Below are 14,119 nucleotides of genomic sequence, written 5' to 3' on the forward strand. Positions count from 1 at the left end.
TGAACCTTTACACTCTGCTCTTACTGGTGCAATGTGCAATCAATGAAGACTGGCTACCAGGCTGGTCCAATTTAGCCATGAAACCTCCCTCACTAAAATGACAGGTGTTTCAGTTTCATTGTCCAACACCTGTAGTTTCAACTGCCACTTCATCTGGTCTAAGAGAATTTTAACCACCCACTCAAATATTTTACAGGTCACTATTTTATCGCGTTATACTTGTGCCACCAACGTGAGAGCGCAGAGAGCGCACTTGAATACGCACACAGTAGTATTTTAATTAACCATGCAATCAGCCAATCACAAACTCTTTGTTTTTATAAGTGTGCAGTAAGCTGAACATCTCCTCACTTTTTCCTCCCTCAAACGGCTGCGCCCTCTGTTGGCAGAAAGCCAATGCTGTGATCTGAATAGAAGTCAATGCAACCTCTGGGCTGTTTGGGGAAATAAAAGCTTAAAGATAAGCAAACAGATGAGTTTTCTGAGTTTTAGGTTCTCAAATATCAGAGCAGACATGCAGGAAACTATGTAACATCTCAACTACTAATCATAATAGCATCTGAATCAATAGGTCAGTTGTAGAAACTAAACGGTGCTCTCCGGGTCAAAATGCAAACATACCACTGTGACTTGCAGGCTGATCAAATCCCCTCCCAACTTCATTTAACTTGCACCCATTTCTCCTGAGGCAGGAGAAACATTTCACCCCTGGAAATACCTTTTAGCCCACATTTTTAGTCACAATTTCAGAATCTAATCAAAACACTGAAAGACAAACCCTGAAATCATGAGCCACAATATCTTATAATTAAGATTTATTCCAAGGATGAATCATTGGGTCCTTTTTTAACTTTGTGATGGTTACCTTCTTCTTTCCACTACCATCTGCCATTATCCTGATTTCAACATTCCATTTACCTAATTGTTTAACTTTTATTCAAGAAGTTTTCATTCATGAGGTCACCACCTGTTGTTGAACTGGTGACCTCAACTTGCACAGCAGAATGCGGGGATACCTGTGCTCTGGGATTATTTAATTAGTATAAGAAAATAATCAAGATAAAACACAAATACATACAAATAGATTAAAAAAAGATCAAATGAACAGTAAATATAACATGGTGCCCTATAAAATATGTTAAATAGGAAGTGACATCATTTATTGACATTTACCTACTTTTTCTGCAGATATTAGGGCTATAAAATGTGATGCATTAATGGACGATTCATCTGAATATCAAGAACAAACTCTTTGTTCTCCTCAAAACACTGGTTCTCACAACAGCAGCTAAAAAAAATAATAAACAAAGCGTCTGGCAACAAAATCCCACAAAATTTATTCTTAATAAATTAAAACATCCTCACCATTAATTTATGGCAGTAACTCAACCCAAAAAGTCAAAGTCTTAACATTATATTGATTCATTAAGATAATGTCTTATAACTAATGAAAAGCCATAACTACACAGCATCCTCCCCACTGTCCATTCAGCCCCTCTTTTTAAGGTATTTGCTAAGCTTCATTTACAGATGTAGCAGTCAAACCAAAAAGCTGTTTTTTTTTTCTAAACTTCTGACAGACTCTCTTCTCAGGTGTGCTTACAGGTTTGTTATAACACCAATCCCTGCCTCTCTAAAGGATCGCTGCTTTTAAAGAACAACCGTGCAGCCACTGTTGCTCTTTCTTCCACAGCTTTCATCTGGGACAGTTTGAAATTCACACAGAGTGCACTCGGTTTACGATTAGAAGAAGTCGATCAGGCTCTAAGGGACCTGATTCAGAGACCTGCGATGTCACAACCAGAGGTGAGAAATCTCCTCACTGATTTTTTACTGGCTTCAGGCCTACAATGAAAATGTTCTGGACCACTTACAGATTCCTTTTGCTTCTGCTTTTTTTTTTGCGACTCTTAAATGTTTCATATTTTTAAACAAATTTTAATATCAGAAAACAATAACCTGATTAAAGAAAAAAAGTATTTTTTAAATCATGATTCAATTTATTGAGGTAAAAAATTGTTTGAAATTTAATCCGTTTGAGATGTGGAGGCGTGACCTTAAACAGGCCATTTGTCCTCAACAATTCTGCATAGAATAGCGGGCCAATATTCCTCCACAGCGATAGAAACACTTATTGCCAGCTACTGATGGCAGCTGTCACCACCGACGGGTGGTACAGCCAGTAATTAGGTTTACTTTTTCCCACAGGGCCAGGTTGGCTTGATAACTTTTTTACTTAATAAATGGAAAACAATCATTTGAAAACTGCATCTTGTATTTACTTAGATTATGTTTGAAATAAAGCAAAAACAGATTGTCATACCCTGTTCATTCTTGGTTGCTAAAACACATCATGATCTTTTTCTATAAACTACAACCTGTGACCGACTGTAAGTGGATGTGTTTAGAGGAATTTTAGGGTGAGATATTGAGCCCTACTGACCTTCTGCTGTATTACTTTCTGTCTCTTTCCCCTTACTGTCTGTCAGCACATCAGTTCTGCCATCCATCCATCCATCCATCCATCCATCCATCCATCCATCCATCCATCCATCCATCCATCCATCCATCCATCCATCCATCCATCCATCCATCCATCCATCCATCCATCCATCCATCCATCCAGCACAATCCAGAGACACTCCAGCTCTCATCTTGTCTGTCACCTGTAGTCTGGCTCTAATCTTGTATCTCTCAGCTGTTGCCACGCTGAGAGGGTTTCCAGTGCCAACCAACTGCTTTATCTCTGACCAGCAGAGGAGAGACCCAATCTCCTGGTCACACATACATATGACAGCACACGTGCACTGAAAAAAAGACAACAGACAATGCACTAAACACACACACACGTAGACAGATAGGTTGACGTGCGTACACACAAGTATGGCGTAAAGTGGTGTTTAAACTCACAAAACACACCCACAGGCTCTAAAGTGTGAAGATGACAAGTGCTCTAAAAACTGAGATAGGACCAAAATATTATTTATTACTTGACAGAGCATGGCTTAATTTTAAGGACAGTTTTTTATAGTCTGGCTTGAAAGATTTATCAGCCTACTCTGCTGCTGCGTTTCCTTCCACTGAAGAAAACGAGGACATCACAACGAACTGCAGGGAGAAGGCACTTTATCTGTTTTTAAATCATTTTCAATTACACCGTAGCTCTGCTTTTCTGCAGAGAAAACTTAAAATGTAATTTTAGTGTCAAAACCTGGCCAGCTCAAAGCAAGTTTAAAATGTAAGTGAAGAACAGGATCTTTGCAGATAAAATAGCAACTCAGTGGAGCCCAGCAAATTTGCATTTAATCAGTTTGAAAAAAGGTTTTAATGCAGAGTTAGTTGGAGGGACGTGAAGTAAATGCGAGCACGCACACACCCGCTCTAGGAACTCATTTCTCCAACGACATTTCATTGTGCAATCCATCTTAATCAGCTAGCCCATCAGAGACAATATATCCTCCCCTCCATCTCCATCTCTTTCTCCAGACGGAGTGATTGAGGGGTCTAAAGAGGAGGATGTTTCTGTCCACCGTCTCCTCCCACCCAAACGTCCCCTGCACCCTCCTTACCAGGACAGCTCTTAAGTGCTTGTGGGTTTTTATGTTTGTAGTGTTTTATAGGAGTGGGCAGAAGCCAGGGGCTGTAAAAGTGTGGAATGAGGAAGGGAGTGAAGGAGGGAAGACGAGGGGCGATAGAGGTAGGAGGAGGAGTTGAGTTACTGTAAATCCAGTCTTTATAGAGAGAGATAGAAACGACAAACAGCGCCCTCCCAGCGTCAGGAGAGGAGAGGAAGAGGAGAGGAGAGGAGAGGAAGAGGAGAGGAGAGGAGAGGAGAGGAGAGGAGAGGAGAGGAGAGGAGAGGAGAGGAGAGGAGAGGAGAGGAGAGGAGAGGAGAGGAGAGGAGAGGAGAGGAGAGGAGAGGAGAGGAGAGGAGAGGAGAGGAGAGGAGAGGAGAGGAGAGGAGAGGAGAGGAGAGGAGAGGAGAGGAGAGGAGAGGAGGAGGTCCATGTCACATTTAGATGGACTAGGAGATTATTTGAAGGAGAAGGTTGAAACGCTGCTTAAAGGGGACATATCATGTTTTTAAATCCTTTCTTTTAACACCTAAATCATCCAGTTGTGGTCTATATAAAGTGGAACTGCAATGCTTTGGTCTCAACTCCTTGTTATTTTTGCTCCACAGGTCCCTTTTTTACCCCTGTTCTGAGGTGCATCTCAGAGCAAATTGTTTTGGTGCTGTCTCTTTTAGGAAATAGGAATTTCCCCACTGATGAGGGTAGATTTCCATGAAAAATTTAATTTAATCAGGCACTTCGAAGAGGTTCTGCTGGGGGACGGTGTAATGAATCGCGTGGGTTAATACACCCAACAACCAAATCAAACTTATCCTATTTCAGCGTAGACATACTTGAGCTTGAAGTACAAAACCGCAGCGAGGAAATAAAAATGGTAGATACGCAAAATTGATCACCCAGAAATCCATGACCATATTTAGCTGATCTGCAGCAAATACTGTGATGCAACAGCTGGAAAAACATAACAGATAATAGAGAAAACGGAATGGACTGAATTACATGACCCAAACAGAATATAAAGATATCTCTGCAACCTGGAGCGAATAAATTCAACTTTTCTACACTCCTAAAAAGTCCAAGTACACAACAAAATGTATTTAAAGGCTAAAGAAGTGGATTTTGCATGATATGTCGCCTTTAAATTTGAAGCAACCGGCAGGCTGTGTAAATAATATTGCAATTAAAATGAATACACAGTGGTGAAAGACCTAAACAAAATAACCAGTGGTTACAATTAGAAGTAATTCCACTGGAAACTTTGCCTATTGGGAAAAATGTTTGTTCTTGTCTGCAGTTCTGCTGCGTGTATAGTTGGAACTCTGAAAGTTGATGTTTAGCCTGCAGCAGGTGGTTCATTTTACAGACAGAACAGGTAACTCTCATAGCGTCTTCCCAACATTTATTTCAACAGCTTGCTTAAAAAGAGCGACAGGCTGCACTTCTGTTAGCCAAGCCATTAAAGTGATTAGATACAGAAAAAAAACAGGAAATCTAACTTTTTCTTTTTTAGCCATCATACACAGCTGACTGACATCGTCCAGCAACAGGTGGAAGAGGGGGAGTGCTAGTCTGCTCTCCATACAGCTGGAGGAAACACAGAGACGTTTCTAACCTTAGCACATGTATCTAAGTGTTTAAATCACTTGGATTCCAAAATGTTTGTGGTTTCAAAGTGATAACTTTTTTTAACTAAAGAAACTAGCCTCTGTTGTGTTTCCTTAGTTACTTCCTTGATCTCTGATGCTCTTTTTGCCCGAATCAGTTTGCATCCATGTATTTATTATGTGCTGTGTCTGTATCTGTGTGTCAACGTCTCTCTACCAGCAGGCCCTGGAAGCATCCTTTTCCCAACCTTCCCACCAGTCTGTCAGTATTACATATAATTGGCCACAGTTGGCTTCAACTGAATGCTTGCCGCCTTAGGGGCTAAATGATGCTTCAAGGCATTTCGGAGCAGCCAAAGAAAATCCACAACACTCCCCCTCCACATGTCAAAAACCAAAGGCGCTGTCTTGGAGGCTTCTTAGGCAAGAGCTTTGCTGTTAAGATTTGCAAAAAACAGACTCCATCTCTGTTCGCTGCGCTCTCTCATTTCAATGTCATTTTACCTAAAGTGCAACTGTCACCCAAAGCCTCTTAGTCAATGAGTTAGTCACTGAAGAAAAAGGTCGCCCTCTTAGCCAACAAAACAGCCACATAGGAAGTCAGCTGGACAGCCAATCAGTCAGACAGAAAAGGATGTTCAGACTCCACTGCCCAGAGCCCTTTCCTGGCCAACCTGTACCTGCTTGTTGCCATGGCAATACAGAGCGAGATTTAAATACTAGCCTGTGCCCTCTCCTCGTCTCTCTTATCGTCTTCTTCCCTCTCTCCCTGACCCCTCCCTGGGTTGTCTCAGTTAGAGAGCGCCGACTCTCACGCTCCGTCTCTCAGTCATGATTCCTCCGGTGTTGTCGAGTTTTTCCCACCTCCCTCCCCTCACCTTGTTTCGTCCTCTCTGCAAAACAACGCTTTACTAGCCGCTTCGTCTTGTTAATTCCATGCAACTCAGCATCCTGCAACTCTGTTAAAAACCCTGTAAAAAAGACACAGCCCAATACAAACTCGCCTCCCCCAGACACACGCAGACTGTTACTTGCTGTGTAAACACTCATAATTACCTAAATATTTGTAGGCAGAGCCACGCGAGTACACACAAACAAAAGCAACAACTCTATAAATGGTAGTCAACGATCAACATGTTTATTTGATGCTGGCACAGCCTCCGCCTGCTGACAGTCAGCTGCCAATAAATATCTATCATTTTCAGCTGAAGCCTGATCATTAGTCATTGTTTGAGCTCGTCTGCCCCGCTCTCCCCTGATACAACGCCTGAGCCAAAACAACAACTAAATTTCCCCTAAATACCAAATAGCAGGAGATGCTCCTAGTATACTACGCCAGTATTTGGCTCCATCTAATGGTTATCATTAGGGCTTTAATCCTACTTTTAGGCCTCATGAAACCAAAACTAATGAGAGAAAATAAAAGCTGCAGCTTAAATGCTAGTTTGCAAAACTGACATGAAAATATTGCCGTTTTAAACTCAGAATGTGCGTTTTCCATTTATAAAAGTTCAAAATCACAGCTTGTTTAATAGAGACACATATTACTCACTTTCACATTTTTTGGTCAAAACACAAGAAAGCTACAGTAAAACAGTTCAGTCTTCCTACTTTACATTTATGGTTGATTTTGGGCTGCTAAAAGTTCAAGCTCCTTATATCCTCCTATTTTAGCTCTAGTTTGTTTTATAGGCTGAAAACAGAGGTACTCCACATGCTTCCATCTAAAGATTCCAGGGTTTTACATTCATTTTAAAATATAAAACGCTATAAAGAATTTAGCGCAAATATTTACAGAAACAGCCTTTAAATGTGAAATCTGCAAAAACCAGAATGTGGAGGGATAGAAGGCAACAAGGCAGGGGGAAACAAGGAAAGGAGGACACAAGGAAGGAAGGAAATGATGCACAAAAGGAAAGATGCAAGACACAAGGACGAAGGAAAGGAAGCACACAAGGAAGAAAAAAAAGAAAGGACAAAAAGAAAGATGAAGGAAGAAATATGGGAAAGATACAAGGGAGGAAATAAAGAAAAAGGAAAGGACAAAAAGAAAACAAGGAAGGACACAGGGAAAGGTACTGGCACAAGGAAGAAAAGAAAGGACATAAGGAAAGAAAGAAATGAAGGACACAGGAAGTAAAGAAAGAAGGAACGAAGCAAGGGTATAAGACAGGAATGGGGGTTCATATACTTGTATTTTCTTTTTTCACACCTTCCCATATTTTCCAGACCTGGAAAGTATTTCAGACTCTTCCAGACCTGGAGAAACCATGTCGCCCAGGTGGTGAAAACAGCAAGCTTCAAAAACTAAAGCAAAAGTCAATCAAGTATACTGGCTCTGAGAAAAGACAGATGAAAATAGGTAATGACCCTTTTGTTCTCTTCACTAGCAGCTTAAATGTCAAAAATCATCATATTTTAGACCAAAAAACATTGAAACCATAAAACATAAATAAATCACTCCTGGCCTTTCCATTGATTTTGAAAGTCAAGACCTTCATGGAAGAATCTAAGCACCCTCCATGAATCAGTAAATTGTAGAAGCATCTTTAGCAGGAATAACCAAGTACTGATTTTCTGTATAAACCTATTAGACTTAAATCTCTGTGGAGGATTTTAGAAATATTCCACTTAACAACATTTCTTTAATTCATTGAGGTTTGCAGACATTTGTTTCTTCGCAGTTCTGCTTAAGAACAGCATTTCAATCTGACCGGGGTTTGGACTTTAACTGGGTCAATAAAACACCTTGGTTCTTCTGTTTTTTAGTCATTCTGTTGCAGATTCACTGCTGTCTTTGAGGTCGCTGCACTTTTGATCAGGAACTCTGGTCCAAGCTTGACAGACGCCTCACATTTGACTCTAGAGTACTTGGGCAAACACAGACGTTCATGCTCAGGGTGATGACAGCGAGGTGCCCATATCCTGTAAATCAAGCCAAGAAAAGCATCCCTCCGCCACCGTGCTTGACAGTTTGTATGAGTGCTGTGCTTAATAGCCAAACATAAACATATCGGTTTCATCTCTCCAAAGGACATTGTTCCAGCAGTCTTGCTATTCATTCAGAGGCAACTTGTAAACCTCGGTTTTTCTGCCATATTCTTTAGGAAGAGAAGAGACTCCAAGCATCTCTTCCAAACAAGACATATTGCTTCAGCTTTCAAGCTATACTGTCATGAACTTTTAACAAGCCAAAGCTTTGGCTTTAAACATTCTTGTGAATAATGCAAGGGCTTCTGTTTCCTAATCTACTTTCTCAAAACTGTTAAGATGTTGTAAAACATGAAATATGCAACACTTTTCATTGAACACTAAAAAGGCGCAGAGATGAGATACCAGGTTTTCCTGTCTCCTCTTTCACCACACTCCTCAGCAATTAACATGAGAACCTGATCTGTGCGGTGGAGGCAGAGAGGGTTTATCTTATTGGTCAAGATAAATAGTCCTGTGTCGTATTTATATTGAAATGATTTGGTATTTTCAACAACACTTTCTTAGGAAGGTTGCTCAAATTAGTGAAGAATATCTTGAACAGTCAGCTGATAATCACTTGAAAGGCTCCGGTTGTCCCACCAACACACTGAAAATACATTATGCACATAATTACAGCTCAGACGTCGCTCACAGATGTTTCCTGCAAAATTTATGCACTTGCACATCAATGCACGGCCAGGCTAAACACTGCTGGAACCTTTTAAATTCATAATGTCTTTTTACATTTGTCCTTCTTGTGTTTTTCAAAATGTTCATTCTAGTGCTTTTTGTGAGACAAACATGAAAGGAAAATGAAATTTGTTTTATTTTATGATGCAGAGAAAGTCATATTTCATTTTGGGTGTTGTGCGCGGAGCCATCCGAAACAAAACAGAAAAACGCGCATACCTGCATTGACAATGGCATCTATCTCCAGTTTGGTGATGTCACCACTGTACATCGAAATCTTCTGGTCTAGCTTTTCATTCCTCTGGTAGCGACTTGGCTCAGTAGAACCTGAGGATGGGGACAAGCACACCCGGGGCCAGCTTTATTTACAGCAGAAATCCAAACAAAGAACATGGATTAGCAGACTGTGGTGACTGTGCCACTGGAAGTATGTGAGCTCCCTCTAGTGGTATGTTAACAAATTGTTTTCATGCAAATGTATCACTCATTTAAATATAGGGTTTATGAAGCCACGTGCAAAGTCAACAGAGTCACAAAAGACTAGGCTGTTCAGTGTCGGTCTGAGAGGAACTGAAGGACCTCTCAGGACAATTTACCACCAGTGAAAGAAGTCCCATCAGATCTGAAGCAAGTGGAAGCAGGAACCATGTGGTTCTTCATGTGTTTCCTCAAGTCATGTCCAAAATGTGTTCTCTACGTTCCGGTTTTGCCCAAAATAGCTCTGATTTCATAACCTTTAAATTCAATTGGCAAGATGTTTTTTTTAGTTTATATAGATAATAAAAGCTGTTTCTAATTCTGGAAGAGAATCTTATCTCCATCACCCATGCAGATGGTGACTCATGTGGGATATCTCACCTGCTGCAGGAGTCCACACTGGGATTTCATCCAGCGACACCGAGCCAGAGGTTCTGTAGTAGCCACGCCTGTCCTTTGTTGATAGAGACAGCAAGTAATCTGGGAAACAGGAAGGGGAAAGGTGCAGCTATAAATAATCTGCTAACAGGAAGTCTTTAACTTCTCCAGTTTGATTTCAACTTGTTTGTACAACTATAATCTTCAATGTGTTTATTGGGATTTTAGGTGCTAAACCAACACAAAGTAGTGCACAGGTGAGAGGTAGAAGAAAAATAACAAATGGCATTTAAAAAGCTTTACAAATTCAAATCTGAGAAGTGTGGTGTACTTTTGTCTTCAGCTCCCTTTACTGTGTTACCCCAAAACAAAATCTAAGGCAAAACAATTGCCTTCAAAAGTCACCTAATTAGTGAATATAGTCGACCAAGAGTCTACAGCTGTTTGTGAATGCCTCAGATGTTTAATGTGGAGCATTAGGGAACAAACTGCATCATAAAGACCAGGGGACACAGCAGAAAGGTCGAGGATAAAATTGTGGAGAGATTTGAAGAAGGGTTCAGTTCTAAGAGAGTACTGTTTTCATACATATTATAAAAAAGAAAGAGTGTGGTACAACTACAGACCTATCAAGACATGGGCATCCAACTAAACTGACAGACTGGGCAGGGAGAGCATTAATCAGAGAAGACATTGTGTAATTTAGTCTTTTGTGGAAGAGTGGCAAGAGTACAGCTGTTGTTTAAACAAAGCTAAACCATGTCTGTTTTGGAGTTTGTGGAAGATGATGCTCTGTTTGGATGAAACAACTCTGAACCTTTAGGCCTACATGAAAAACCCAGAGAGTGGTGGAAAGCTTTCGCTAAGCACTTCATCGCTACTATGAAGCACGGAGGAGGCAGGACCATGCCGTGGGAATGCTCTACATCAGCAGCGGAACATGGATAGAGCTAAATACAAGACATTCCAGGAAGAAAACCAATTAGAGGCTGCTGCAAACAACCCCATACAGTCAGAAATATAATGGTGGAAAATAAAAGCTGGATGTGGTTATACTGCCATAGGCTTATGACATACTGACCCCTTTTACTCACTCTGCTACTTTAACCTACTTCTCTCCAACTTGGCATTATTGCTGTCGTTAATTTTATGTCTGCTCTGTTTTTTGGAGAGCCTGCTCTGTCTTCTCAGACCTCCAGTGGTTCATGGCAGATGGCCTCCAACAATGAGCTTGGTCTTTCTTTTTATGGGGAGGTTCCTCTCCTCTGTCGCTACATGCTTGCTCAGGAGGGGGGGGATTGCTGCAAACTCTACACAATCGGCTGGGTGTGCTTAAATAGAGAACTTTTTACCAATTTGAATAATAAACTGAACCTGACTGCAATGTTTTAGAACTAGGATTAAAATGAAATGTATGTAAATCACTGAACCTGACTACACGACTGGATTGATTTGACTGGAGATTTCTTTGTATATGTTGGATTTTTATAAGGCGCCGTGAGATGGCATTTGTTGTGAACTGGCGCCACAGAAACCTTTCAGAATCGCACACTTAATTATACACCACTTGTGTTTGCCTATCACATAAAATCCCAATAAAATAAATGTATGTTTGTTGTTGTACTGAGTAAAGAATATGGAAAACATTTTCAGTGGTATGAATACTTTTACAGGGTACTGTAAAATTATTATTATTATTATGATATTATTATTTAGTTTCCCTTTGGGATTAATAAAGTATTTTTGAATTGAATTTGAATTGAATTTGAAATGTGGAGATAGGAGATAGGTTACAGAATTTGAACCAGGTGAAGATAAAACTATGCTGCTTGAGAAGGGCTGGATAAAACATATGTTCAGACAAAGAAGGTTTTTCATCTTAAATACAAAACGTATATATTTGTGCATAATTTTGGCTTAATTACTTAAAATTGCATGTTTTAGAGTCTATCTACTCCATTTAACAATTATTCGATTATTTCAATAATCGATAAATCACGATTAATTGTTTCAGCCCTAGTTTTATCAGTTGAATAAACCCCCAGATATGACACGGAAGAAAAGTTTAACGCAAAAGGAATTGATAAAAGCTTTAGTAGCAAACGTCTGTCAGAACTGTGAATCTCATGAAATTGCCTTTACTTTAGGACAGAATATATTACATTAAAAATAGGGCAGCCCTGCTACTAATAAATCCAAATGGTAACACTGCTAAAATGACCATTTTATTTGGTTTTACACATATCTATCTATCTATCTATCTATCTATCTATCTATCTATCTATCTATCTATCTATCCCTTCTTAAAGCTTCTTCAATCTTGTGACAGCTGACAATAAGGCCAAAATTAAAATAATGTTTGGAGGACGTGTTTTTGTCTGAAATCCGTAAAATCCTTATCAAAGCTACCACTGGTGGACATTCTCACCCTTGGTTTTCTTCCAGTCACCCTCAGCCGAGTCCAGATCAACTTTTTGAGCCATGGCGGTTATAACTCCAGTATGGAGGCCCTGCACCAGAGCGGCTGTGCCCACTCCGAGGGCGGCACCGAGGGCAAACTTGCCCAGCCAGCCTCTCCTATCCCCGGGTAAAGAGGAACCGTTAGGCTGGCTGGATTTGCGAAGCGCCGCTGCAGTGGTGGAGAACGAGTCCCTTCGGACTGCGGCGTTAATATGACTTTGTACGGGACTTGTTACTGGCTTCCCGCTGAGCTGGGGGCTACCCGGAGGTAACAAGTGTCTGAACTTGACACCTGCTCTCTGGAAGTCAGCCCGGACACGGGACGGAGCGCTGCGCGGCAGGGCTCTGATGTGTGAAACTCGAGCTGATATTAGCAGTGCCATGTTTGGGTAACACAGAGCAGACCGCACAGAGTTGTTTCAAGTTGAAGTGTCGGCCACACGCTGTCGTTAGCTTTCACTTTCGATACAAAACAACCTCTCATTGCAAACTCTCATGTGCCATTTTTGTTTAGGAAGTTAACGCGTGGAATATACCATTTGGCAGAGCTAGGGGGCGTCCCCTGTCACAAGTAACTGATTAATGTCAATAAGTGAAGTATTATTCTGATTTAGGTGCTCACCATATACGAAAACTATTATATCTGAAATAAATATAACATTAACAGCGACATGCTGTATTATCTTTCACACAAGGTTATACCCCATAGTCGAGTGAAAATGGAAGAGCCGAAGCTAACGGTCACAATTCAGTGACCGTTCAGTGTGAGCTTCACGGCTGTCGGAAATTTCATTTTAAAGTGATACAATGAACGTTTAAAATATATTGGAGCAAAAATGTTGAGGTAGAGTAAGATTTATATAGAAGTTGTGTGAGTTCTGAAGCAGAATAGCTCTTAATTAGAACCGCAATTTAAACTAAAAGGTTTTTAAAGTAAGATGGGTGTCAGTGAATGTCAAAAAGACGTTGCCGTCTGAAGTAAACGTTGTTGTAAATGCAGTCAAGTTTATTTGCATATCAATCAAGGGAGAAAATGCCACAACGAAAAAAGATCATTTTTTATATAAATGCAATAATTTAAATAAATCAAAATTTCATAAAAAAACTGAAATAATGGGCAGAAAATAAATGTGTTCTTATTTAAACGAATAAATAGCTACATTTTGTAATTTTTAATACCATGTTATTATTTCAGTGTACATTTAACCATGTCATATTTTCTGTGCTGCAGTGTGCCAGGAAATAATGTAAACTGTCATCATTAGTCTCCTAACACTACTCTGGTTAAATATTCAGGCTTACATCCGATTAGTTTAACCTACACAACAACCAAATTAAAGACTAATTACCTTGTCTAGTGTGTGTGCTAACCTTGTCTGTAGTGTTAGCCCAGCAGACAGATTTTAATGGGTAAGGCTGAAGGATAGAGTACATCCAAAATATGCTGCACCAGACAACTGTTAAATAATGAAATAATACTCCAAAAAACTAATGATATATTAGGTTTGTATACTATATTTCAGCAACAAAACAATTCAAAGTGCTTTACATGATGGAAAAAAGTACATTGCAGTGACAAATAAACTTTGAAAAGAACATTGCTGTGGCATGACAAAGGAAAGTAAAGAAAAGTTAGAATACAAGCTGAGATTTCTGAATGCAGATGATGCTTTTAGGCCTGTATTTTCTTAGCATAAAATCAAACATGTCTCCTAGGGAGGAGGCATCTCCTTAGAGCTGATCTGACCTACTATGCATCTGGACCAAGAGTCACAGACTTCCTGGGTCTTTGTACCTTCCTCTTAACTTTCTCTAGGAGAGCCCAGCTCAGCCACAGTTTGTTGGGGAGGGGTCTTCTACAGTGAATTGCTTCTCACTGTGGACAGCGAGGTCCTTTATCCTGTCTGTTCAAGGTACAAAATCATAACTAAGCTTTATCCCCAGTAGAAACTTTTACCAATA

At 40.2% G+C, this 14,119-nt stretch overlaps 1 protein-coding gene across 2 annotated transcripts in view; it reads right to left on the reverse strand.

The window, feature by feature from the left end:
• Nucleotides 1–12,769, reverse strand: part of macrod1 (mono-ADP ribosylhydrolase 1) — a 226,039-nt gene extending 213,270 nt beyond the window's left edge. The window contains exons 1-3 of one of the 2 annotated variants that reach the window (XM_047353216.1): nucleotides 12,126–12,769; nucleotides 9,701–9,799; nucleotides 9,062–9,169 (exon numbers count right to left, since the gene is read on the reverse strand). In XM_047353216.1, the coding sequence (XP_047209172.1) occupies nucleotides 9,062–9,169; nucleotides 9,701–9,799; nucleotides 12,126–12,540 (622 nt within the window). In that variant the 5' untranslated portion in view covers nucleotides 12,541–12,769. The remainder of the gene's footprint in view (nucleotides 1–9,061; nucleotides 9,170–9,700; nucleotides 9,800–12,125) is intronic. The other variant, XM_047353214.1, reaches the window with a different exon arrangement.
• Between the last annotated feature and the right edge of the window lie 1,350 nt (nucleotides 12,770–14,119).

Source organism: Girardinichthys multiradiatus, chromosome 23, assembly GCF_021462225.1.
Source record: "Girardinichthys multiradiatus isolate DD_20200921_A chromosome 23, DD_fGirMul_XY1, whole genome shotgun sequence".
NCBI lineage: Eukaryota > Metazoa > Chordata > Actinopteri > Cyprinodontiformes > Goodeidae > Girardinichthys > Girardinichthys multiradiatus.